Here is a 27988-nt window from a genome sequence, read left to right as displayed (position 1 = left end):
ACAACATCATACCATCCATCTACTTGTGGCTAAAAAAAAAAGGAGAGAAGCAATCCAAAGTCCTCCAGGCTGTGTGGACAGTCTCCATGAATTAGTGCTTATATGTTTGGCAAACTCAGTTACCTCCTCCATTGTGCAGTGTTCAATGAGTGTCTCTGAAGGTCGCAGTCTTGTTTCTTCTCCCTTACTCTTATTCAGAATTTGGAGCAGTGTTTATCCAAGACACTCGTGAAGAGCTGGGAGCTTTTCTATGGTCAGGATGTGAAGTAGGAGCTCTGCATGGAGTAGAGTCGGTCAATGGGATTACCTACTCGGGCCTGGAGGAGGTTGGCTTCAGCTGTTGACAGCAGGCAGTCTCCCAGGTGGCTGATGCTGTCACTGTCCATGTCGTGAAAAACTCCTTCCGAGTCTAGAAGAGGAAGAAAAGGAAAGTAAGTGTGAATGTAGCATGAGCATTTCTTGTAAGGGGCAGTTGTGTCACTGTTGCACAGAGAAAGAATAACCACAGGGCCCTGTTTCACCTGCAGTGGCAGTCAACTCTGAGCAGGGTCCAGCCCAGCATGAGGTGAGCCCCACCCACAAGGCCAGCAGAAGGTTTAACTGTTTCCTCCCTCAGCAAGACATTTCACCTTGGACAAAAGTAAGACCCCAGCCTCACTCCCCAGCCCTTGCAATGCTCAGTCTGAGGCTTAGGCCTCACCTAAGTTCAGGAACTGTTCACTACTGCTGGCTCCATCATCATCAGTAACAACAAAGTTGGATTTTCATGACTTGGACTGTTTAAATGCAGCCTTGATGCAGAGATAATAGTAATCTCCACACCGCTCTCCTACCGTAGGGGTGCAGATGGTCTCCTGGCAGCTGGGGTGGTGTAAGCCCTTGTCTGTACAAGTCTGTGCTGTAGCCATTCTGATCCAGGGGCAGCAGCTGCTGCTGGGGGATTCTGGGATAGGGGACCATGAGCCCATCCAGGCCATGAACACTCGCACCATCTAAGGACATAATCAATGGGATGGGTTGAAGCAGAGGATGCACAGCATGTAGCGAGCCACAGGAATATTGCAATAACATGCTATTCACATTGCTGCAGCAGTGTCTGGCAGTCTAAATCTGGATCAGCACTGCACTGTGCTAGCCTCTGCACAAACACGTAACAGGAAAAAAACATCATCTTCCCAAGAAGAGTTCTGTGCTGCATAACGCGTACCCGTGAGTCTTGCTGAACTCAGCTTAGTTATTCTAGCTTGCTCTTACCCCAGTGTATAGACAGTCTGCACATCAACTCAGGTACAGCCTGTATCTTTTTTGCTAATACGTTCATGGGCACATTCTCTCTCAAATACATACAACTCCCACCAATCTCATCCATCCCAGCCTGCAGCCCCCCGAGCTGCCACAGTGCACAGCTGCTCCTCACCTTCGCTATCATCATTACTCTGCCTGCTGCTGCGACCATTCCCTCTCGCAGTCCCTAAGCGAGCGTTGCCCAGCTGGTCTTGCTCCTGCTGTTGCTGCTGCTGCTGCTGCTGTCTGCGAGCAATCTTCTTCATCTGCAAGGAGAATGAGACCCCAGATTTGCTCTTAGGCTCTGACTTTGAGAAGAGGAGAATGGGTTGCATTTAACACAGCTGCAGACACCTGCCACCAGCCTTTCATGGTGACCTAGCACTTTCGAGATACAATGCTGCTTATACTCCTCTGGGTGACTCTTCATGCAGCACCTGTAGTCAGTATTCCCTAAAGTTGGCCAATAAAATCCATGGAAGAAATGAGGGTGACAGAAAAGGTTGTGTTTTCTTTGTAGGGGATGCCATTTGCAATATGAAAAAAAGAAATTTGTTTACTACAAAGTGAATTTTTCAAAGTCACTCATTTTCTGTCTTCACTCTTTCAATTCTGCAAAATCAGGAATGGTTTTCCCTACAACTGCTGAAAGAAAGAAGTGGCAAATGCTTCTAATCTTTCTGATCTCACATAGTGAGGGGAGGGGACAAAACAAGTGGGAAAAATAATTCAAAATCAACACGTGAAAAAAATTAAACTTCAAACTTCTATGCATAACTGGTTTCTTATATTCCTCCTTGAGCTTGTGCTACTACTAGACACAGATTATAGGACTAGATGGACCTGTGGTTTGATGCTGCATAGCTGTTCCATTCCTCTAACTATTTTCTTTTTCCAAGTTTGTGTGATATCCCACATGAATCCAGAGCTTAGCTGTGGAGTGGGAACTGTCACTCACCTTGGCTCTTTGATTCTGGAACCAGACCTGTACCACCCGCACAGTCAGGCCTGTCTCAGCTGCAAGGGTCTCTCTTACCTGCCCAGAAAATGAAGAGGGGATGGAGAACTGAATTAAAACTTAGTTACACTCAAAAGGATTCAGACTAGTGGTTGTGCTGAGTTGCCTCCTTATACCTTTCGGCAAGGTTTTGAGGAAACCTCAAATGAGGCCTTGAATGCTCGCCGCTGCTGTGTGGTAAGGATGGTGCGTGGACGCTTGGAGCGCTTGTGGTCTTTGTTCTCCTCACTGCCTTTGCTGTGTGAATGGCTGCCATCTTCATCCTCACTTTTTACTGCAATGGAAAGATCAGCAGCAGTGATTCGGCAAACAGTGACCTTTCTGGGCCAGCTCCCATGTTAAAGATTCAGAGAAATTATCAGAATTTTGTTCCTTCCCAGGTGCAACTTTAGACCAGAAGCACAGAATGAAGCCAGGAGAGTCCCGGTACAGAGCTGTGGCTCAGGTGAGTTTGGAAACAGCACTGATAGGCTCACCTGGCCCTGTATCTTCCGTTCGATAATGTCTCAAGTCAGCCCATCCAAACCTCCCCATATCAGACTAGTGGATCTATGCAGCCTGGTACCCTGTTCCCTGCCACCCGAAGAACCACCCCTTGGCCACCTGTCCGCCATCACCAAAGGGAAAGGATGCTACAACCACCCACCTGACCACATCTCCTGTCTCTAAAGCTTTCCCCATGGTCCTTGTGGACCAGGTGGTACTTGCCCTCTGCAAGGCCCACCCTGCCTGCCTGGTTGCCCACCCTCAGCACCATTCCATTCCCAGCCCCTCACCAGACTCAGTGGGTGCAGGGCTGATAGCACTCAGCATCTCCTTCTCCTTCTCATAGTCACTGCGGCACAGCAGCTGCCCCTCCTTGAGTACAAACTCATCTCCCCGCTGCAAACGGCGCTCACACTCGCAGCAGTAGAAGCAGTGAACATGGTAGACGTTCTCCAGCACCCGCATGATGAGCTCAGAGGGGGCAATGGCCTTCAAGCAGCTACTGCACTTGGTCTGGAACAGCCTGCAAAGAAGCTCCCTGCAGTTAGGCAGTTGGACACGGCTCACGAGGCAGCGAAGATCAGCCTTGGTTGGGGCTCAGGGGGCCAAGGAGAAAAGCGGGATGGCTATATGGAGCTGGGCTAGCACATCCCAGCAAGAGGTGTACAACTGTGCTTTGATGCTTGCAGACCGTCTGTAGCCCCAGGGAAGAATGCAAACTTGCCTGGCCCAACAATGCAGAGCTCTATGTCTCCCCTTTCTGGCTAGGACTGTTCACTTCTTGGCCTTATACTAGGTTGGTCTTAGTGACAGAGCTTTCTTTATGACTCCTCCAGGACAGTCCCCAGGACCTGAATAGGCCTTGAACAGGGAATCCCATGAGGAAGGCTGTTTGTGCCCCACACCATGTCCAGAGAGAGAAACAAACAACTGCTAAGCGCCCAGCGTACAGAGCAGATGGTTCTGATGAAGTAATTTGGGATCTAAACAAATGTGAGCAGTGGTGGCTGCCGGCTGACAGCTTCTATTTAGCCACTTGACAAGAGAAAGTAATAAAATGGGGATTAATTAGGCTGTTGTTTAAACACACAGGATCTTCCCCACCAGCAGGGAACTCATAAACTGGGATTGAGAACAAGACTGGGTTAATCCTCCTGGCAAACTCTGTGGAGCAGGATGAAGAGGCTTACAGGGGGTGGGCTCATCCCTTCCAAATACCACCATGGATTTGTGCTGTGCTGTGGCTTTCGGCTGAAGTGTCTGGGACATTCCAACTGGAACCGTGTGGGATTTCTCTCCTTTGTATGAATGTGTGTTTGCATGTGTGTTCCTCTCTCTCCTTCTCTCCTCCCCCCCCCCTCCCCACTTCTTTGTCTTCCTGTAATTCACACTTGGAAAATAATAATTGAATTTGAGATGAGAAAGCTGAGAGTAAAAAGCAACCTTTTAGTCACAACCCCTCACTATCTCATCAAGGAGCAAACTAGAAGCGTGATCCAGGCACAGTCTCCGTCCAAATCTTCACTGAGTCCAAATCTATTCCTTTCCTAACACCAACATCCTTCTTTACAGCAGAAGTTGGGAAGAAAAAAAAAAAGACATTCAGTCATCATGGCTATCTGGGATCAGTCATGAATATGTGACTTATTCCTAAGCATTAGGTTATTAATATTCCTAAACTTAAGCCCACGTGGAACAGTGGTCATTTTGTCTGACCTCTTTTTCATTGCAACCCAGAGAATCTCACCCAGGGATTCCCATCTCAAGCCCATTTGCTGGTAGTGAAGATACAGTACCCTGTTTAGGCAGAGACAGCCGGTCGCAGTTTGAAGGCTCCAAGTGAAGGAGAATCCGTCACATCCATTTGGAGGAAGCTAACTGCCAGCTAGTTTCTTCTAATTTGAGTTTTCCTAAACTCAGTCTCCAGCAACTGGACTTTGTCATGCCTTTATTTTTTTAATGAACTACTTGTTATTAGTTTTGCCAATTGTGGGAAGTCAAACTATTCTTCTTTCAAAATTTCTGTCTGTTTGAAAATGAATACTGAATTTTATTTTCATCTTGGCTGGGAGAATTACTGTCCCACCCAAAAAGTCTGTCTTGCTTCTTTATATGTTGCTGTGTACCTGAATCTGCTCAAATGAATAGCATCTGATTTAGAGATGTCAGCCCCAAATTCCCATCTAGTCTTTTTCTTTTTCTTTTTTTTTTCCTCTGACACGTTTACTCCTGTAACGCACCAATGCCAAGCTGGTTAAGCACCAGAGCCACAATTCCAGAGACGGAAACATTAAAAACAGAGGCCTGTCAAACAGGAGCTTTACTTAATTCAGTGTCCTGACCCAACTGTTTCCAAGTGAGGAACAAGATACTTTATGAAGACACTGACAGGAAAACTCCCTGTCTTATTTCACACTTCCTTTAGAGAGGTTTAGATCTATTACCAAACCTTACCATTTTATTAACTCTTTTTATCCATATAAATGCCTGAGCCTTTCTTGGGCTTTTTTATATTTCTAGCCTCAATAATATTGTTGGCTGCTTGGGCAAAATGTCCAGAATACCACTTAGACAGGACAGATAAAAGAAAACTTTGAGTGTGGTATCTGGCAGAGACTAGTACAGAGGCAGGTGACATCTGAGGGTGATACTGTTTCTAACTGTGGGGGCTGCAGTGGGCATGCTGATAGTGAGAGGTATGTATGGAGCAGAACAAGGACATGTGGAAACAGATTGCAGAGATGAGAAAAGAGACCTGTTCATCTGCAAGGCAACAAGCATATTCATTCCACTCCTGTTAGGACAAAGCAGTTAGCAAGCCTTGCTTAAAGATCCTGTCACATGCCAGATGTCCATGAAAAGGGCTTCTTTGCAGCTATCAGGTGAGGGAAGCACAGTTGCTGCAGCATAACTCAGTAATGCTTTTGGCATTGCAAGGCCCACACCGTCCATCTCCCAGCTAAGCCCCGAAAACAAATCCACTCTGCTTTGTACTAATTGAAGAAAACATTCAGCAAGCAGCTCATAAACACAGTGTCAGCTCGCATTACAGAAAATTAAAATTCTCAGCCCCTCCAACACCAGGAATTCCTGAAGAGGCTGGTTTTAATATTGCCTGAATCCGTTTAAGTCAAGGTAATATTGTTTTGGTTGCCATAGGAACAAAATACATCTCAGTTGCTGATAGTGGGTTACAAGAAGGCTTGGGAGACTGTGCTGTGAACACAGTTACATGATGTCTAGAAGCAGTTGCCTGAAGAAACTACATTGAGAGACAATCTAAAAACTAACTGTGTTCCCAGGTTCATAATGGCAAGTGCATTTTATGCCAGCAGAGACACAAGTAAGATCTTTGCTTGCCCTTGGAGAAGAGAATAGCCTGTGCAGCAATGGGAGCACTTCTAAGTACCTGTTACTACAAATATATCTGGCTTCCTTTAGAAGGAATCATCCACAGCTTAAGCACAGTTCATGTACCTCCATTTCTCCCGGAACCCCACAGCTCACCCAACTTTTTGACCAAGTCCCCACACTCCCCCATCCTTACCTAACGTCCTTCTTTCCTCTAGATCTCAGCTGAATTTGACTTTTGTTACAGATTTCCTTACAGGAGTTGTGATAAGACCATCAACTTTTATTCCTACAAAAGTTCAAAAACCATGCAGCAAGCAGAAGGAGGTGCATACACAGAGCGTTTGAAACATGGATACAGATATATCTCCCACATCCTTTATACCAGCTTGCCTCAAATTACTTACTTTTGCAAATGATAGAATTCAGTTCTCCTGCTGGAGAAGGGCTCAGCTTGGTGGAAGAAGTATCAGTAGAAGGAAGGCAGATGTGCTTGTAAGTGGGATCATCTTTGGGAATTGCAGAGAACATAGCTCTGGAGCAAGCTGAACAACTGATCACAAGTCAGCATCATGAGAGAGGCTTGGGACCACAGGCACAGCTTTCATTAGCCTTTTCCTCATGCTGTTGGACGCTGCAACACAAGAGGACCAGTGGTGCAGGCAGAATAGCAGTGTGGCAACTGCCCAATAGAAGGCAAGCACATCTGTACCGCTTGCTGACTCTGAGGCAACTCATGTCACCCAAGCAAGGATGAAGATATACCCTATCTTGAGAGTAACTTTGATGCTGGGCTGGAGGCCAGATTCACCAACTGCCTACACTGTTTCTAATGGGAGGTGTTTGAGGCCAACTCTGGGGCCAAATGGCAGGTACAATAGGAAGAGGAATCACAGCTAAGTGTATGTCTGTATCTGTCTCTGTTTTTGCACATGGAGACCTAAGGAGCTAGGGAATTGGTCTGAGTTCCTTTACTTTTCAGATATTTCATGGACTTCATCTATCAGATTCGAGTCCTGGTAAAACACCCAACTCCTAATTCTCTATTAGTCCTGCCAGAACAGTTCTGTCACAGCTCAGGGCACCATTCTCCCTGCAGATGGCTTTGCAGGAGGAATCACAGCCCAGCTAGGGGCTCTACCCCTCCCAGCTCTCCAGATGGGGATGAGCTGAACAGCACGTTATTTGGGAACTTCTCTGACCTGTAGTGGCAGCACAGCAGACCCTGACCCAAGCCTGGGAAGGGTAATTTGGAGTGCATACAATTGTACCAATGAGATTAAAAGGTGTTAATGAAGCAAGGAGTAAGCTGGGAGGCCTGTGCTTCATGAAACTGGCTTATTTAGTTAGGATTTAGTCAAAATGAAGCAGTCCAGGCTTAAGCAAGGTCTGTTTACCTAACATTGAGCTGCAAAATCCATTTTAGCTGTCTGAAATATTGAAGTGGAACTTGTAAAGCCTCTTTCTGCATTTCAGACCAGGGCTGAGGACTAGGGGTGTGATGAGGATGGGGACACACAAGGGAAATGAGGAGGTAGTCACAACACAATATGCTCTTTCATTCCCTACCACTATAGCCAGTTCCCCCAATTCAGTGATACAGAGTGGTACTAAGGGGGCTAAGGGGAAAAATTTCCTTCTGCTTAATTTCTAACTTCTTTCAGCAACATTTATATCAGAGTAAGGGAGTGATTTGGGGCAACAGTTATCTTTGCCTTCAGTTACCCCCAAAGCTGTTTGTAGGTGTTACGTGAATAGATTCACCTTCAGAAAGTAACTTCCACATCCTCTTTACAGCTAGGGACATTGGGGCATGCAAGCTGCAGGCCTTCTCACAGAACAGTTAGTGCTATTAGGATGCTCAGCTATTTGGGCCGAGGGTGGCCACGAGTCAACAGTTCCAGAAGGCATTTCAGAGTATACAATTTTTTTCCCATCCCCATGTAATCTTCCACAGAATTCTACCTCTCGTTAGAGATGGCCAAGGCTCAGACATACTCAAACCATCCAAATGCCTTGCCTCCTCTTGTGTGAACAGATGGGAACATATACATTGGAAAAGAAACCTTCAAAACTAAAAGCTTACCAAAGCCAAACTCTCTGCTGCCTGCAGTCTCCCCCCCCMAAAAAAAAAAAAATGGGGAGAGAAGAAACAAATTTGAAATAACACATATTGGCCATATCACTTAAAAATTTCACTAAAAGGCACAAGGGCAGGATAAGAATCAGCAAAGAGCCACCACTGGATTATTTCTGTTGAATCGTCATAGTTATATTGAATTTATGCTGCTGGAGGAATGACCTTCTACATCCATCGCTAGAAATAATTACTTATAAAAATTAGGGCAACACCACATTCTCGTAGAACAAAAGAACTTCGGCTCAGGGACAGGGCACACAGCAGAGAGGTCTCCCCAGGGCTTTACATCTGGTACCACCAGCAGCGTTAAATGTGACTGTCCTTGGTTATAAAAAGTAACCAAAAACTGCACCTTGTGATGGTGGTCCTGCTTGGCTAGACTCTGTAAATGTCCCTGGCATCCATCCAGAATGTAAGAGGTGTTACCAGCTCTGCTACCTGGGCTTGATCCTGTTAATGTCAGAGATGAAAACTGATGCTGAAAAAAAACACTGCCAAAAATTCAAACCACAAACAAAACAAAAACAAACAAACAAACAAAAAAAAAACCACCAAAGAGGTTCCCAAAGCTACAGAGATTCATAAATATTAAAGTGACACGAGTGAAATGCTACTGAAAGATTTAATACTGTGCTGCCGCTCTGTCCCTCAAGGGGTTAAACCCCCCACTGTGAGGATATTACTGCCAGCGAGGTGGCACTGAGCCATCACCATATAATCTGATGAACTCTTTTATTAAATTTCACAGGCCTGTCTTCTTTATTAAAATCTCCCAGAATTCATAGGGTGCCTGTCATATCACTGCTGAATGCTAACAAAAAATGTGTTTTTTTTTTCCTCTGAGTACTGCCAGCGAGGGATTGTGTTGCAGTGCGTATCTCTGTCAGGTGAAGTAGAGATGGGAGGGAAGGTGCTACTGTCTAAAGAGCAGTGGGAAAAGTGGGATATGTGCTTTTGCAAGCAGGGATTCTCTGCCAAACCTTTTCCTTCCACAACCTACACAACCTCCTGCAGGTATAGCATAGTGGCAGGGAAAACTAGTCCCAAAAGTGASTTTTATCTGCAAGAGGTTTCCGTGGGTCTCTGTACAGGCAGCTCACAGGCTGCTGGTGTACCTGCACCTGCACATGCCTCCTTTCCTCTCTGGGAGCTCAGAGGGACAGCCCCCAGCTCACGCCGAGAAGCAGCCCTTCCTAAGCCATGCTGGGACACAAGCATGCTGCCTTCTGTGCTTGCAGGACAGCTGCAGCAATGGAATGGGGGCTGCAGAGCCACACCTTGCCAGGTATCTTGGTTCTGACAGCAGCCAGCATTAACTGCTGCTTCTGAGGAAGAAAGTGAGCAGACTTCTTCCAAACAGAAATAGCACAGAGGGATGACAGTAGTATCCGCACCTCAAACAGTTCTCTCCTGACCTTCAGTTTGAGCTGTTAACATCCCATTTAACATCCAAGCTGCCTTGCACTCACAGCCATGCAAGAGCTATCCTGAGCTGAAAATACTCTTTGTAACTGGGGAAGTGTGGAAGGAGTATTCAGCTGGTCTTGAGTTTCCACAATCATTCTCACCTCTGCAAAGCAGAGGCAAAGAAGTTCCTGTTCTGCTTTGATCCCCCATTATGCTGTCTCTGATCTGTATGAAGGTGGGATTCAGCTGTCGAATCTCTAAAGACCTGGGCTGGATTAGAATTAGCTTGCAGCTTTGTTTTTATGTTCTTTAGAGTATATTGTAAATGTTTTCTAATATTTCCAATAGGAAATTGTGGGAGCTCTGCCTTGAGATGACTAGGAACAGGCACTGCAGACTGTTGGGCACACAGAGGTACCATGAGCAGGTGCTGCATTTATTTTTCTTTAGCCCATTTGAAGTTTCCTCTGTAATTCAGATGCTCTTTTGGGGTCCTGTGCTTGGTGCTTTTTAAAAGACACTCTGTAAGCTGATGGGAATGAAAGAGCAAAGCCTGTTGCTACTGCAGCATAGTGGAGAAAAGGTGTGCCCTGCCCCAGGCCAGCCACCTTTGCACACCTGCTCAGGGAAGAGAATTGTCCTCACCCTTTTGAAATTACTTTCTATTCCAAATGCAAAGAGCTGGCATAGAGCCTAGGCAGTCTGTCCCACTTCTGGACTCAAGCTGGCTCTCACTCAACTAGTGTCATCTCTTGGGATGATGCTCTGATATCTGGTTTAAAAAAAAWTTTGAACTGCACCTCTTTTTATGGGAAACTTTCCCTCCGAGAAAAGATAAAGGGTCCCATACCTGCACAGCTAAGACAATGCTTCTCTGTTCTTTCTCCTGTCCCGAGAGAGGGGAACCTTCAGCTGATTACTCCCTCCTCCTGTTTTCCCCTCTCCGCTCTCTTGCCAGTCAACAAGGTACAAACCTAAAGCTTGCTCCAGGTATGTGAATTTAAAAGTTGGAGTTATCAATTCATATTGATTTTGTGCTGCCTTATTGCATGGCTCTGTGAAGCCTCCACAGCTCCATTAGTATGCCTGGCAGGAGAAAGGTTCCTTCTCTAGTAGCTAGGGGTGATATTACTGATCCAGATAGTATCCAAACTCAATATCCTGTTTCTCCTTTTCTCATTTCCTGTTTGCAGGTCTGAATGCCAGCGTTGTCACAGTAAGAAGGGAGAAGACGGGGAAAGACAGAGACAGCAGGACAGTGTGTGTACGAGAGAGGGAGGGGTGACAGTAGGGGTATTAATGGGGGATGTGAGGGAGAGGGAGGTAGAGGGGCTGCAGACACTTTTTTATTACAGATTTAATAATGACAAAAGAACATCATTAAACATTCATTAGAATTATTTAATTAAATTTTACTTTGGAGAAAAAAAGAGATTAGATATGATGTAAAAAGCAATATTGATTGAGAAAAGAACAAGCTTGGGAGATGTGATTTAAATTAAACTCCATGCACTCTCCCTCTTCTCTCTCTTTTAAACAAGGAAAGTGGCATGCAGTGGCACAGAGGTAGATTCAGTGGCACACAGCAATAATGTGGCACTGTGTGTGTTGGCTGTGTTGTTGGGTAAGGCTACTGCCTGCCACCAGAAGTGACGTTTGGTTTTGCACCCCAGTGTGGCGACTGTAGCCAACTTTCCTGGAAAAATGCCTCCATTACCTCTGCACCCTGTGGCTGAGCTAGCTGTCACTAGGTGACAAGCAGGAGATAGACAAGTGGCAATTAGAAACCATAGCTGGCATCCATGCCTTGCTTGACTTTCTGTGTAGCTCTGGGCATATCCTTAACTGCTCTGTGCCATGGCTCCCTTTGTGGAATGGAAATAACAGAACTGCCCCACCACAAGGGCTGAGAATAAGGACTTCAAAGCAGGACTAATTTTGTAAGGAGTGAAACATTTATACAAAGCAGCCATGGCCCAAGAGATGGTCAGGGCAGTATTTCAGCGAAAAACTAAGCCTCTCTTAAGAACTCAGAGGAGAAAAGGTGCATACCTACTAATGACTGCGTTATATAGGAAACTTTAATGTAAAACTGCTGTAATGAGTGATCTGCTACAGAGATCATGCCAAGCTAATGGAGTCAGTTTCTGAATCCCTTTCTGTGGATACACTTAAGTGGCAGATACTGGTTAAACATAGCTTGTATCAGATGTCTAAAGGGGATTTTTTAAATTGTGAAAGCTGTTAAGCTGTTACATAATAGGAACCCACGTACTTAACTCACAAAACTGATTTACTTACAGTGAGGGAGATCTTCATATACAGACTAGCTTGACTTATGGTGCAGGGGACAGAAAGAAAGAAAAGGGAATATAAAAGCTGTGAGAAGAAAGAAAGTAAAAGGCAGAGCAAAGCCCCAGGGAACAGGTCACAAACGGCAGCATAGACTCTCCTGATCCACAAGGGCACTAGCAAGCTGTGCACAAGCAGAGTATGATCCAAAAGTAGTGCAGTAGTTTTATTGCATTTCCGAGACTAACTGTTTCTCCTCTGGGATTACTGGTTTGAGACCAAGTCTAAATTAACTGTGCAACTTCCATTTTGGCAGTAGCCTAGTCAAGGCTACATGGCTATCCACAAGCTCATTAAACTGGTGCAAGGCTGTATGGTTGCTCGTAAGTCTGCTTAAACTAGTTATTAATAGCTTAATACAGGGCTGTGGCCCTAAATTTACCATGGTGTTAACAGTGAATTACACTGATTTTTAGAGTGGATTAACATAGCCAGTTTTAAAGCACATTGCTAATTAAACTTGTAGATCTTCTGTATAGGCCAGGCTTCCTTCTAGCTTCACCTTTCCCCTTGCACCATCAAAAACTGCACCCAGGAATCAGGAACAGGATTTTGGATGGTGCTTCTCAGCGTAAGGCTGCGTGACCCTGGCATTACAATGGCTGTATCATCAAGACCCCCGTGCTGGAAAAACTGCATGAACAGTCAAAGATGTGTAAAGCTGCCACCAAGATAGTTAGAATAAACTTTAATTAACCACATTTAAGCTTAATTGCATTAAGGGGGAGAGGGGGGAGAATGAAAGCTTGAAGCGGTTTATGGATCTGGCTTATAATTCAATTTGTGTATCAGCTAGGAAAGAAGGGGCCATGTTCTCCAGCAGCATGTTAGCAACACCTGAGACTTAGAGCTGCCAGGCCTCTAGAGAAGATGAATGAGCAGAAACAGCAGAGTAGAAGTGAGTGGGGACTGGAAAACAGAAGGCAGGAAAACACTACCTTGGAAGAAGCAAGGGAGAAGGAGCAGCATAACCCCTCTGCCCATGCATGCATGTGTTATGTGGCCTCCTCTGTGCCTAACATACAAAGCATGTGAATCTGCTATGATGCTCACTAAGGACTTTGTGATAGCTCATAGTTTTAGCTCTGTATATTCCTGGTGTAGTCACTGTGTTTTAGACAAGATAACAAGCATTGGCCATCAGGGCTGAAGAGCTGAGCAGAGACCTGTCAAATGGAAGAGGACTGGAAGCCCTTGAAGGATAGGTCAGTGGATCTCATTTTCAGGATACTATATGACAACAGCAGCACTCATTCAACATTGCCAGCTGTCACCCATGTTTATTTAGCATCTTGTTTCACATGGAATTTCTAACAAATGAAATAAAGCATGAAGAGATTGCATGATAGATTGCAACTGCTACATTTCCAGTGTTTTCCTTATTGCAGCCAAGCTTAGAAATGAATGTGGTAATGCAAGGACAGTAGCACCTCTACGTTTCACAGATCACTTTTCCTTAAATCCTTGCAATCAGTCTCGCCAGCCCTGGGCCTTCTAGGTTAATTCAAAGTCTTCTCTGAGCCAGAGTGTCCTGTAACTAACTTCTGGTGAATCCTCACTAAATCACTGATGATTGTAAAGAGAGAAGGACCAGGACCAAGCTCCCCTGGTTAGGCTCTGCTGCAGCTGTTGGAGTTCCAGATCACAGAGGAATCTGTTTTCTCAAAGCACAAACAGACATTTCATTCAGGACTGCCCTTTGTCCAGGAGGAGGTTTTTGTGGCATTGGAACAGCTCCTGCCCACCTGTCTGCCTGCTATTTCCACTGCTGCAGCCCCTGGCACTGCTAGAAGCTGGCTCTCACTTCTGGCTACTCGGGATTTTGTTTCTGGCACACCTTTGCCTTCACGGCTGCCCTCTGGTGGTCCTTGGAAAAGGACTGAGGGAGATGCAGTGTCCAGAGCCTGGAACAAGGTACAGCCTCAAACCCACATGAGGTTTTCAGTGCTTTCAAAATCATATGTCAAAGACTGTTCCAGAGCCCTTCCTGTGACAAAAGCCCAGAGAAACAGACTGGCATGCTGCTTTAGATGCTGACACTGTGAAAGTCAATGGAGCAGCGCAGTGCCTTTCCTGCAGATGTGCTGCAGCAGTGTTCAGTGTGTACATGAAACATCCTGACTCCCCCACCTTGTGCTACACACCTCTGCTGCAAGGGGCAAGTGGTACTCCAGGGGTGCAGGACAGGGAGTCAAGGCACTGATAGGGAAACTGATGTGCCAAGTTGAGAATAGTACCAGCATCCAGAACTCCAATCCGGCTGCTTGCTTACCAGCCCAGCCTTGTAGACCTGCAGCCATCACACTACTCTGCACTCAGACTCGAGTTGTCTCAGGGTGAAAACCTGCAGGCCTAGCTGCAACTGTACTACATCTAAACCCAATACATCTCAGGAAATACTGCCAGCCATGCTGTCAGAATACAACCAGGTGAAGCTGTGTCCTGTCCCTTACAGCCAGAATTGACCTGAGTGAAATTTTTCTGACACAACCCTCCTCCTTCCCCAGCTGAATGAACTGCAGCCAACCTTAGAGGTAGCCTTGGGAGGCCTGCAAGCAAGACCTGCAAGTAAGTAAGGATATAAGCATGGAAAGAAAGAGCTGTAGCACATCTCTCAGCACCACTTTAATAAGCTTAGCCATGAAGTAGAGTCTGTTTCACTCTGTGCTACTATAAAATTGCCTGCCTGCTGGACCATGTCCTCCTCCCAAAACCTAGGTGCCAGGGGGTGGCATCCTCAAAGGGAAGAAATGTCTGCCTCATGCCTCTAACATCATCTGCAGCCTGAAAGGGATAAGTGTCTCTCTCACTGGAAGTGCCAAGGAGGCAAAGCATTTACAACTGCACATGTTAAGGTACATCTGAGCTCTGTGCTGTGGGGGGCTGCTACCTTGAATTATTTACATTCTGATTTCTAAGTCCGTATGGGTTCATGTTTTCCTTTTCCTCATTGGCAGAAAGGCAAAGAAAATTATTTTTACAAGCAGGAGTAGCTGACTATGGTCGCAGGGCTCCAACAGCTGGGTTTTTAAGTAAACTGTGCCCATTAATGGTATGAAAGTTGGTGATATGGGTCCAAGAGAGACTCAAAGCCAGAGGACACAAAGAAAAAAAAAAAAAAAAAAAAAAAAAAAAGAGAGAGAGAGAGTTCTTCCTCCCCCATGTATTCCTCCATTAGAAAAGCAATCCAACAGCAACTGGGAACAGACAACACGTGGTGGCTGGTTTCTTAATCATGCTCACGGCACATCTGCATATTTCTTTCATTTTGCAGTGATTATAGAGTTAGTGTTTAATTTCCTGGGCCCTGTGAACAAACCAATGCAAGGAACAGTGAGAACTGGGGTAGGAATAGCTTTGTGTAATTAACGTCATTAATCATGACACAGGCTTCTCTCTCAGTGGGAGACAGGGCCCAGATACCCACCTGACTAGGAAGAATGAAATGTTTGGGAAAAGGACAAGACACAGGTTGGAGTCCAGTGCTTGCAACTGTGGACAAGAGTCCTGCCTGTTGCTTGGGCCATTTACCTAAGCTTTGGGGAATCAGTTCTGTTTAACACCAAATTCACAACACGCAAAACAGAGACATAAAGCTGCAAACACACCATGAGCTCTGGTGTTCTAGAAACAAGCCTGGGAGCAGGTTTCCTTCCAGATTTGTGCTGCTGAGTCTCTGCAGAGCCAAGTGAGTTCCCACTAGTGCTGCAGTTCCCTAACTGGCAGAATGGGGATAGCTGCAATCACCTCCCCAGTGTGGGCCCATTTGGAGGAGAAAAGTGTCTCAAGACGTGTGGCTGTGGCTGCATCTCTGAGGCCCAGTGAAGGTGGTTAATAAGTGCAAATGATCCTCAACACTACGGACACTAATTGAGGGTGTCCTGACTTGCTCCTCTGACCCAGCCTAGGGAAGCTGGAAGGTGTTGCAGGATGTTTCCTTTCTACCTCCTTCATCGCCTTACTTTGTGCTTACTGGTGGAGGTACCCGCAGGGTCTCTCAGCTGGTGATGTGGACTCCATTCATCACTGCCTTGTCAAGGGTGCTCATTATCTCATTTGTTTGCTCACTTTTCAGAGCACTGTCACTTTTCATTACCTCCCTCCAGCCTGACGAGCAGGGAGGAGGTAAGGGACAGGAGAAGACATGAGTAGGGGGGATGCTGTTGCTCAGCAGACAGAGAAGTGAGACTTGGCTGAATTGGAGTGCTGGAGTCTCTGCCTCCTGCAGTATCAGGGATGCTGTGTGCATTCAGAGCAACAGGATTGGGAAGAAACCCACAGTCAGAATCAGTGGCACTTGGTGAAACAAGGTTCGACAGACAACCAGAAGCCGATTTCCAAGAGCAGCCACAATCATCACCTGTTGGCACTAGTTTTGCCATTGAGTCCCTGTTCGTTGGGTTATGTCATTATAAGTATATCTCATATAATTTTTTAACTTCCTCATACTTAGGAAGGGCAATAATAATTTCTGAGCTAAGTGTAACCAAACGGCCCAAATCCAGCAAGGAGGAAGGAAGAGTTTTTATGTTTAAAACCCCAATAAGCCCACTACAACAACAACAACAACAACAACAACAACAAAAAAAAAAAAAAATCCTTTTGGATTTAGCACCAATTTCATCATTTTTAGGACCTGACTCCTGAGTCTGGAATGCGTGTGGTTTGCACAGAGTGTCTGGGCTCATTCTGCTGTCAAACTCCTGTCCTGGCTTCTCCTACCCAGGAGATCTTTCCTTAGAAGAGAGTCCTCCCACATGGTTTTAAACATTAACCAGCCTGCTCAGAAGAGTTGCCAAGGCGCTCGGCCTGGGTCAGTCACCTATAGTCAGGCAGGGAGGGTCATCGTATCACTCTGAGCCTGTTCTGCAGGGAGGAACAGGGCTGCTGGCATGGTGTGTGTACTGCTGGCTAACTCCTTGCCTGCACTGTACTGCTTCTCTGGACACACAACACACAACTTTCAGTCCTCTCTGCCCTCCCTCCACATGCCAGCGATCTCCTGATCCCAGGAAGCTGCACACATTTTTAACCTGGTTATTATACCTGATGAAAAAAATCATCTCACTGTCACTCAAAGCAGATTTGTCCTCCATTGAGAGTGCACCTCATATCCTCTTTCCCATTTCTCAGGCAACTCTGTTTTTATCATACCTGTCACCATGGCTGCTGGACTGCTCCTAAGCTGCACTATCCAGAAAATTGCCCCAAGTGGCAACAGTTCACAACAGGACCGCAGCAACGCTGAATGTTACTGCAGAGTACCAAAATAGCTATTTAGCAGATGTGCACCAATGGTCTGGCCTCAGACCATTACTGCAAAGCACAAGTTTCCTATCTCTGCTCTCACAGTGTTCCTACCTGACACTCACGGATATCTGCAGTTTTCTGCAGTGGATTTTAAAAGGACAAACTAGCAGTTGGCTCTCAGTTCAAAAGGATCTCCTTCAACAGAGCTGGGTGTACACAGCTCGACACAGCTTTCTGAGGGGTAGCCTGCTTCCAGGCAGTCCTTTTGGAAGCTTTCAAAACCCTTGTTGCTATGAATATTATCTAGACTTATCGGAAGTGCAATACAAGGTGGGGAAGAGGCTGCTAAAGCAGCAGAGATGGGATCATCTGTCAAAACAAAAGCTGATGTGAAGAAGATTGAGAAGAGGAAATTTTGGAATGCAGAAAAAGATAAACATGTTCAACCGCTGGAAGATACCAGATCTCAAGAGGGCCAAAGGGCTCGTCCATAAGGTGAGATAGGGCTGTGCTGGCAGCCTCCGGCTGACCTGCCCCAGCACCAGACCAGCTGCATGATGACCTACAAAGATGAGAATAGCTCAGAGAAGAATCCAAGAGGGGATCCAGGCAGAACCGATGGCTGGAATGTGCTATCAGCCCCTCCTCAACCCTCTCACCTTTACAGCCAGCTGAAGAAACTACAGAGATTTGCGCAAAGACTAGGGACTGCGAGGGCACTCAGAGTACTTGGTCTGTGCTCAGCTGCACCGATCACGTGGTAGCAGCCACTCAGCAATGGAGAGCCTGCAAGTCAGGTTCGAGCCGAGTTCACCCCGTATCTCTGCAGAGGATGAGCAAATCATCTCCACATGGGCAAAAGGAGAGTGTGGAGGAGAGGGGGAAGGCTGCCAGCACAAGGCTGCGGTTCAGATCCCTCTTGACAGCTCCCCAGCAGCCCCCGCATTGCCTGTCATTCCACAAAACAAACTTCAAAGTAAACAAGGCGCCCAGGACTGGGCCGTTGCAGCCACTCTATCATCGTTCAGGAGTATTTTCCTTCCTCCCCCCTCCTGAGCCATTGCTGTTTGATAGCATTTACACGAGCTGCCCAGAGCAGGATTTACAGGGCAGGTGCCTGAGCAAAGCACAGGAGAGCTGGCTGGGCCCCAGGCAAAAGGGGAAGAGGAGAGTTTCACAAAAGCCTTCAGATTGTGGTTTTATATGATAGGGACCGCAGAGCAACATCCATCTTCAGGCTTAACATTTCATCTCTAGATCAACAGTCCATTCCTTCCCCCACGTTCAGCTGCAGCTGCTGGCTTATCTCTCCATTAAAGCATTTTCCTCTTATTGCGCAGTTCACATGAGGAGGAATAAATGCCAGATGGGTCTCCCCTCCAGGTCACCATGCTGCAGCCGCGGTCTAAGCTGCRGCCCAGGGCGACACTGGATTCTGCAGTCTTGGATTAATCACTGGCCAAAAACAGGAACTTTGAGAGAGTCAAGGCCAAGAACGTATACTCTGGGGGACAAGATTTCCAAACAGGAGGACTGAGAGTTTGCCTCCCTGGAAATTCCCATCCTGGAAGCACAAAGGTGCTGAGGGCAGAAGCCTTCAGAAGTGCTTGCAGGACCAATTTCCAAAAGCACGTAAGAAAGCAGGCACCCCAAAGCATGTTTTCAAAATTGGCTAGGGTACTTAGGAGCACAGTACTAAAGTGAAACAGAGCAGACTGTGCCAGGGTCCTACAGACCAGTTCTGAACAGCATCTGCATGTCTGAATTCAGCACTTCACCAGAGAAAAAGGTATATCCATGTTATCCTGTTGCTGTGCTGAGAAGGCTGCACAGCCTCCATTTCTGGAGAAGTCTGGGGAATGTTTATCCTGTAGATACAGTTTCTGGAGCCTAATGATCTAGGGAAGATCTGAATACAGCCCTGCATTTCAGGACACCTTCAGAGGCTTGTTGGGTTGGCTAAAAACAATGTCTAAGGCTGAGGTCTCCCCAGTACTTATTCGGAAGCCCTATGATTAGCCTTTATCCAGCTGTCTAGAGGAGGAGAAGGTGCTCTTTATAGATCAGTTTTGAAAATATATTTGTATCTGAATACACATAACTACACTGGTCAAATCCACACCAGTGGCTGACTCCTGTCCTGTCTGCACAGCAACCAAAGTCAAGACCTTGCTAAGGTCCATTTTGTTTGGTTTGGTACCTGCTACAAAGCATCCTCTGATGCTCACCCTGATGAAAGGGTGGTGTGCACCCTATGCTATGGTGACATTGCCTGTCCTTCCTTCTCCCATCAATCTGTGGTTGTGCTTGCCTAGCTCTTTGTTCGTGCCCCTCTCAGCTGCCCTGGGGAAGTGGGCAAGCCCTGGTATTTTTATTACCATTCTCAATGCTGCCAAGTGCTTGCGTCACTGGCAGGGAGAAGGCTGCGCTCTCTCTTAAGAAACACAGAGAAGATAAGACTGGACAGTTAAGAAAAGTCTTTAGAGGATTCTGCCAAACTTCAGGAAATTGGTGGAGCACCTTCCGAGCAGCTTCCTTGGATGCCTGTGTACTCTGTCACCGCTTGCTTTTCCCAGCGGCACTAGCCACAAGAGGTCACAACCGAACATAAGGCCCCTGCTTTCCAGACAGCAGTGCTGTGCCCCCACCCCCACGCCATAACCAGACACCCTAGATGTTATGCCATGTGTTCATATTGCAACAGAGGTCTCAGCATGGGACCACTGAGCCAGAAGAATATGTAGGAAGTAGTTTGTATTGTGCCAACAGGAGGTCCCTATTAGACAGAGGAAGAGAACCAAGGAATCATCAATGTTGGCATCAACCCTTCCTGTAAACACCAGCTTACCCTGGTCAGGTCTCCCTAGTTCCTCATGTTGTGGCTGTCCGGCAGTAATGGCATTGCTAGTTACTACAGTGATAAGCAGGAAAGTCAGGAAGGCTGGAGTGAACCAGCTAGCTTCAAAGAGCTCCCCATCCCAGACAGGGCAGGAAGAAACTCACAGCCTCTTCTGGTGGATCTGAAGTTTGCCAGAGTGTCACTGTGGTTATTTAACTCTCTTGTCAGAGGCAAAAAGAAACTCTGCAGCCTTGAGCCATCCCTTGCCATGCTACAAGGCAAGGGGAGATGGCAGTCAGCATGGAGCAATTTCAGTTGTTACAGACACGATCAAAGTGCTTCATGCTGGGAGAAAACCTCCTGCAGGATCTACCCAGACCCACTCTGTGGAGCTGTGCCACTTGGCTGGTGCAAAAAGATGTGAGGCTGGGGTGCTGGCTGATCATTCAACGTCCTGCTACGATGAGCAAACCCTGCACTCCCTTCAGGCTCTTCCAGCTTCTCTCTGTTCCTGATATATTGAAGGAAATGCATGAAGGGGATGGCCAGTGGAGAGATCCCTCACCACTCCACTCAGAGCTGTCAGGGCCCGGGATCAGCTTTGGGGAAACTAGTGGCCAGTTGTGCCGCATTATACAAAAAAAAAAAAAAAATCTGGCCATCTGCAACCTGAGTGCCTGATGGCTAACAGAGGAAGGCAGATCTGGGGAGATAAGGCTGTGCTTACTGGGCAGTCCCTCTCCCTGTCCTCCGCACCTCATTTCCAGCTGCAAAGTTCTTCCAGGCTAAAAGAAATGTGAATTCACAAAAAGCAGCCCATTGGCATGGCTGGCAGCCAAGAGCTGGGAGAGGAGGTCACAGGCTTCCTAGACTTCCTGATGCCCACTCTGAAAAGGAAATCACCAACGTTTGGACAGAAGCAGAGTACAGGCTCCATTTTTCTATCTGAGGGAGTTAGAGTGCAGGGGAAAGGATTTGCCTAAGGTCACAGAGGCAGAGGGATGAGATTTTCAATCCTGTGTTTACCTTCTAAGACTATCCTGATAGTGTGAGAAAAGCTAATAGAAGTACCTATGTGGCTTTGTTAATGAAAGTACGTTTATGAACAGATGGTGTTTCTAAAAGGCAAGAGGCCTTTTAATGCTTCAATGCTGAGGCAGGGTGCTACCACATTGCCATCTAAGGCTTTGCTGAAGCTCAGGGATGTCTCCTCGACACTGCAGGAAACATCGTACTTTAAGTCTTGCAAGCAGTGCTGAGTTTGGGGTAATTAAAATGCTCTTGAAAATATGGCTGAAATAGATGTTTTTACTTGCTAATTGCAGAACCTACACTCTTTCTTTGGCTCCATTTTTGTCTATTTCTGTTTCCATGCTCTTTTAATACTGTGAGTGCGATATTTCTAATGAGTAACCATTTTGGCTGTGATGTCATTACGCTGGATGGCAAAAGCAGAAATGGGTGCAAGCAGGCTACCCAGGGACTGTCAGGCACGTCGACATTTACAGGTGACAAACCATGATTTATGACCTCTATCATCCCACTTTAGCATCTGCCCTAGCTGATCAAGTCAATCTAAAGAATTGTTTTTCAAACCAGATTTTTTGGGGGATTTAGCAATGGCTATATTTTATCAAATTGCATAGCACAGAGCAAAGCCCAGCAACAGACAGGAAGGCTGTTTCACCAACTATCCTACAGTCCCCCCCAGGGACCTTCCATACTTTTAATTTTAGGGATATCTTCTTCCATATTGCAGAACTACTCCTGATCTTTACACTTACAAAATGCCTTTAGTGCTATCAGCTACACAGGCCACTTCCCTGTGTTCAGGTCTGTCCAGATTCACTGACTCTTGCACACCTAATTTGATCTACACAACTAAAATCATACAAGAACCAGAGGAGCAGAGCAGCCCTGTCTTCTTTTCCTGGAAGCTCTAGCAAGTTGCTCAAAAGGCACAACTTGGGGTTGTGCACCCCTGTTGAGAGGATACGATCACAACTACAAACAAAGCAGACCAGAGCCCAGCACCCTGGACACAGCAAAAAGCCTGTGCAAAGACAGGCACAGCCACCCAGCAGATCCATGGGCTTGCGCTCCCTTGCATCAAAGAGTGGGAGCTGGTTCCTGAGCTCTGAAACAGCCAGATGCAAAAGCACACATTGCTTTCTAACAGCTCCCAGTGTAATCTTTATAGGACAGCATGTCCATTTCTGTCCCCGCATGGTCTGTTCCTCTTGAGCCACCCTACATTCAGGGACTTTGCTGCAAAGTGTCTGAGCACCCTGCTGACAGCTGCTCCTCCTCAGTTTAAATCTTTCTGTCTGCTGGACTGCGTGTCCCATGCTGATGTGAGACAAGGCAATGAGCTGGGTGCTGTCACCTCCTGGCTGCACAGGCAGTCTCTAAGACAGTCTCTAACTTCCCTCATTTCTTGAAAAAGTCTCCCAATAGCCAGGAAAGCTGCGAGCTACTTTCTGTCTCTTATAGCCCTTCCATGTCACGAAGTTAAAACACGGATAATACTTCTGTCCCTGCGTTTGGGCAACATCTCCTTGTAGGACACCTCTGTGGTACATCTGGTACTTTTCAGCCTACATGACACTGATACCACGGTGCCCTTTCTCAGCCCACCCTTCCAGGAATCCACATTGCAAGTGCTTTCTGCCTACCTCAAACATGAAAAGCTGCAGCTGAGCCAAGAGGGAAGCAAAAATCAGAGAAAGCCGGAGGGCACTTACTTTTCATAGTCGTGTTTGCAGTACAGCTGCCGGTTGCGACAGTAGCAGGTGCCAGAAAGCGGCTGCAGGCAGACAGCACATTTCACACAGCCTTCATGCCAGGATCGCTCATTGACTCGCAGGAGGAACCGGTCAGAGATGGGGGTGTCACAGCCAGCACACACCTCCCGCATTTTGGAGTCTGAACCTGGGCAGCAGTGAAAAGATGGCTTGAGAAGGAGGTTTCCTTTGCCCAGGGGCATGTTCTGAAGGAATGGTGTCTGCCTTTGGGGAAGGGGCTACGCTCAGCCTCACAGAAGTATTTGCTTGCAATTATCTACTGTTTTTTTTAAAGCCACGTGGTGTTAGTGTCAGTCACCAAACATACACAGGAGAGCAAAAAGGGAGGCTCTGCATGGAGTTCATTGTAACAGCCTTTAAAAAAAGATGCAAAAGTTTGCTCTGAAAAACATAAGAAAGCAGCATGTTCCGGGCTTCTCTGCAGTTTCCAGGTGGTAAATTACAGGTGAACCAAAAGTCCACAGTTACCGCATTGTATAAATTGCAGAGGATGTGAATAGAAAGATTTTAGAAAACACACATGCTTGAGGACTGGAGAAAAATGTGAAGCAGATCCATTTCTCTGTGTCTCAGCAGGACACTGTGGGTGCGGAGGTCCTTGGAAACCTTGGTCCAGGTCAAAGGATAGATCTGGATCTGAATTCTACCCAATTTCACTCTGGACTTGGTGCTAAGCTGCTTATAATAGAAAAAGCTCCAGAGATTTGGGATTTTTTCCCCTCAGTGTTATCAGCATGCAAATCTATGGCTGCCCTTCAAAGGCTTCTTAATGATAACTTCAAGGTAAAGGAGTGAGTAATAAACACACTATCTGGTGCACTGGATCTAGTTTGTGGGCTGAGCCAGGTAGAGACACCATCATTGATGTGCACAGTCTCTACAACCATTGTGCCAAGCTCCTCGGGTTTTATGAGTGCTTACCTGTGTCCTCTCCCTCTCCAACCTCTTGATTCTTTTATCCTCATGTAAGCTTGTGGATCCTGGGGTAACATCTGTCCAGGCCCTCTTGCAGGGCTAGGAGGGATAATGGCTGGTTACATGGGTGAAGCCTATGTCTATTTTAAAAGACAGAGTGAGGAGTAGGACTCCAGCAGCTCTATGCCTGGCAGCAAGCTGTCAAGGGAAGCCATTGTGCTGGGTCTTTGAGAAATGGGGGATTGACAAGTCCAGGCCTTTAGGGAACACTAAGCCTAGCCCTGATATTGATCAGTGTCCCAGTGCAAGGAGTCAGGAAGGCTTGTGCTGGCCTCTGCACAACAGGAATTAGTCTGCATCAAAGACAACAAGTGACAGTGGCAGATGTGCATGGCAGAAGGCACATTCCAGATACGGAGCTTTGTACCCCTACACAAAACTAGAAGATACACAGTAGCCCAGCCCCAGCAGGGCCTCTACAGCAATGTGTGCAACATGCAGAGGCTTCCCAGGCCCACAGAGCTCATGTCCAAGGCACAGCAAGGCAGCCCTTACACGTGACCACAGTCCTCCAGTGATTAAGATCCCACCCAGACCCCAAATCAGCCCATCAGCAACTTGCCTTCAGGCTCCTTGGACTCAGCCAATTCAAACTGCCTGCCACTGGTGGCAGGAGGACTGCAGACTGGAACATCAGACAGGACTACGACAGTGATGCAAGATGCAGGGAGTCAGAAGGGATCCACGAATAAGAAGCTTTCTAAACATTTGCCTTGTCCAAGTTTAGCTGCAGCCAAAGACTGCTACTTTGCAGTGCCCTGAATTCACTTGAAAACATAGCAAATATAAATGAGACCAGCCCTAAGAAGTTTGGACAAAGGCAGGTGGTCCACTCGACCTTTAAGGGCACTGCTGCTACATCGAAGCAGGAAGAACTGTCTGCAGTAAGTAAGTTTGGTAATCTGGATTTGCTGCTCTAGCGAGTGCCTTGGGAGTGCCATAGTGTCTTGCATGAAAGCAGTTCTTGCCACATTTTACTGCTGCTCTTGGGTTTAGGCTCTGCATCACCAGGATCCCAGCCAACTCCCCCAGCTGAACCTGCAGACATACTGCCTGGGTAGCACAGAGAGGAGCAAGGTTGCCCACTTGGTTGCTCAGTGCCTTTGCCAACACCTAGCACTTAGCAGCAACCCAAGCCCTTTGCAGCTTCCAGATTCCGCACAAGTTGTTAACTAAACAGTAGGGCCTGGAAATCAGAGGAGAAGACCCTGGGAACCTTCCTGCACTCTTTACAGCAGCAGGACAGTCCCCTTGGAAACCCAAGGGGAATGGCTGAGGCTGTATGGACAGAGCCAAGGCTCTGGGCATGGGCCTGCAGTGCACAGCAGCCATGGGGAGAAAGTGGTGAGACAAGCACTTGAGTAAGTGCAGAGACACCCTACCGAGACATGCTCCAGCCACAACTTCTGTGTGACTCTGTGTAAGTCACTTCTTGACTAGTTCTTAGTCGTTTCCATTTTATCTAGACAATCTGGGGCATTTTTGACAAAATCGGTTCTATTTGCAGTGTTTTTTTTGCCAGTGTAACCATCAGTGAACAGAGCAGGGTTTTATCCATGTACTTATAAAAGCCTTGCACTACCTCAAAAAACAAGGATGATAAATGTCTCTGTTGTTTTGAGGGAACTTGGTGGGGGCTCCCACCAGTATCATTCTCATCAGGATCCCTCGCCTTCAGGCAGCAAGCCACTTCAGTCCTAACAACTCCAGTCCAGATCAAAAGTGCCAAGCCCTAGCAGCTGAGAGAAGATTCACTGGAAGGGCAGTTTTCAAAGAAGGGAGCTTATAAAGAAAGTAATGTTTTAATAAGTTTATTTGTTTTGCATTCCTCTAATGCAGGGGTGCTGATTTTTCCTTATTAARGAGCAGCAACTGCAAGCTTTTCATGAGAGAAAATGGGGATTTTAGCACAGTAACAAGAAAAAAGAACGTGACCCAGCCCTGGACCTGTCTATTCAGCTAACTTTCTCCAAGCTACAGGAGGCTGTGCCTGCCATTCATGTGTGGTTGTTTGTGCTAGAGCAGCAGCACACTGGTACCAAAGCTAGTACAAGAGAGCTGTAATTGTATAGCATTTAATGGGACAGCATAAATGTCCAAGGTAATAAGCAGTCAAGTCCTGGCTTAGCAGTGGGCATGTGCAGAAAGAAGTTCCCTGCAGAAGGCAGATGCTTTCCCACCTTAGTCAAACCTCCACTTTTAACTTTTCTTTTTAAAACTCTGCTATTAACTTTTTCAGTCAATGATTTTTACCCTGCTTGACTTTTACCCCATGGGCTGCATAATATCACAGGACCAATCAAACCTCCAGTGGGTGAGTTTAGGGCATCTGTAGCTCTGACAACTCAAAATTCCTATTTAATCTGAGGGGAAGAGGGAGGAAGTAGGGAATAATTGAATATCAAATTAGTCTGACAGCAGAAAGCAGATATTGAAATAGCCAAGGAAAGGGGAGATCTGTAAATTCGGATAATTCTAAAAGCTTTAGGGAGAGTCACAAAACTTCAGACCTATGGAGGGTTGCTCCCCCCCCCCCCCCCCCCCGTCAAAACACACTTTACGTTATATTCAGTAACCAGGCGAGGTGGTTGCCAGGGATTATGGCTTGTGGAATGCAACAGAATCCTGCCCACTGCCAGCACATATTGTGACTTGCCAGCACGGGATACACTGGCAGCGCCTGGGTCTAGGGCCCAGGTTTATTGCTGGGCGGTAACACACACCTGGAGTCTTGCTCAGCACAAGTCCAAGAACCCAGTGATATCTTAGCAAAACACAAGACAAGCGAATGATGCTGTCAGTCCAGGGAGGATAAGAGATGCGAAAAGTCTTGGGAAAACTGCTGGTTTGCATGACATCTTACCACAACTAGCTCAGCAGAAAGACTTGAAACTGAAAGTAAAGGAGGTTCTGCCTAACACTGGCTGAAAGACATCAGGCTTTGGAATCAATCTTATAAAAATACAACAGCTTGAACTAGTAAATACACTAAAAAGAGCAATTCCAAACAATGATGTTGCAGCTCTCCAAGAAAGGAAAACAGCATGAAGAGTGGGCTAAGAATCAGGGAGTCACGCAGCATCAATATGAAAGGGAGTTTGCCTTCAGAGGCTTCATTTCAGTATTGTTCTGACTCAAACCATCACTGAATTGCACTGCCACACAACCAGACCCTCCCAGTACTCACATACACCAGAGCAGCCCGTCCCAGCGCAGCTTTGGTATGGCAACTTCACAACTTGTGTGCAGACAGATATCCCCACTCGAGTTTACAACGTGGGTCAGCAATCCCAGCTATTATCCATATTTGTGTTGGCTAAAGGCCTACAGACAACAGCCTCACTGTGCACAGTGGCACTGCATAAAAAGGGCAAAACGGAACAGGATGAACTGAGGCGCAGAGGAACAAAAGGGACTTGCCCAGGGAGTTTGGGCAGACTAGGGATTGGACTGTCGGCCTTTCCTGTTCCTTCACTCAGGGCTCTGTGCCTTGGGTTCTGCTAACTGCAGACACTGCATGCTGTAAGGACGTGCAAGCCCCAGCCCAGATAGCCCCAGCTGCTTTGAAGTTGCAAGATGGCACTTTGCAACATGCCAGTATCTTACGAGAGCTTTATCTTTCTCAAAACTGGCAACACAGAGCCCATCTGACCGAGGTGGTGCTCCCTGTCCCTTTGCCACATGGACAAGGCCAGCGAAAGGAATCACCTTCCCAAGCCGGGAAGAAATAAGGTAGAGGAACAAGGAGTGCAGCTCACTACAAACAAGGTCGTGCAGCCAGGGGCACCCAGGTAGCGCAGGGAGCACTCAGGCAGGGCCAGGTGGTCCCAGAGCAACTTGTGGGCACAGAGAAACCCCTGGAGTAGACCAGGCGTAGCAACAACGGGGACTGAGAAGCAGCCCCGGGTGCTGCCTGGCTACCCTTGATGGAACCGAGCCTGAGGGTTTGGTCTCCGCGCACTGCGGGGCTCCAGTGGCTGGGCCCGGCGTGAGCCCCTCTCCCCTGCTCTCCGGCACTCACCGAAGCCCAGAACCGGCGTAGCCTGCTGCAGGCAGGACGGAGCCTCTTCCGTCTTCATGCC

General features: G+C 46.9%; 1 protein-coding gene and 1 long non-coding RNA gene across 2 annotated transcripts; one reads left to right on the top strand and one right to left on the bottom strand.

Annotated features, from left to right (window-relative positions):
* Positions 1-247: 247 nt before the first annotated feature.
* LOC146590095 (LIM homeobox transcription factor 1-alpha-like) lies at positions 248-27988 on the bottom strand. The gene is made up of 8 exons (XM_085315173.1): positions 27928-27988; positions 22872-23058; positions 3079-3311; positions 2419-2576; positions 2243-2320; positions 1418-1550; positions 834-992; positions 248-409 (listed from the first exon to the last, which is right to left on the bottom strand). The coding sequence occupies exons 1-8, from the start codon at positions 27983-27985 to the stop codon at positions 255-257; spliced, it is 1161 nt and encodes a 386-aa protein (XP_085171299.1). The 5' UTR covers positions 27986-27988; the 3' UTR covers positions 248-254.
* LOC146590096 (uncharacterized) lies at positions 10000-13386 on the top strand. The gene is made up of 3 exons (XR_014897070.1): positions 10000-10113; positions 10880-10946; positions 12831-13386. It is a non-coding gene; the product is annotated as an uncharacterized LOC146590096 (long non-coding RNA).

This window comes from Rhea americana, unplaced genomic scaffold, assembly GCF_003343005.1.
Source record: "Rhea americana isolate MKP2758 unplaced genomic scaffold, rheAme1 scaffold_420, whole genome shotgun sequence".
NCBI classification, from domain to species: Eukaryota; Metazoa; Chordata; class Aves; order Rheiformes; family Rheidae; genus Rhea; species Rhea americana.
This window is presented reverse-complemented; position numbering and strand designations above follow the sequence as displayed.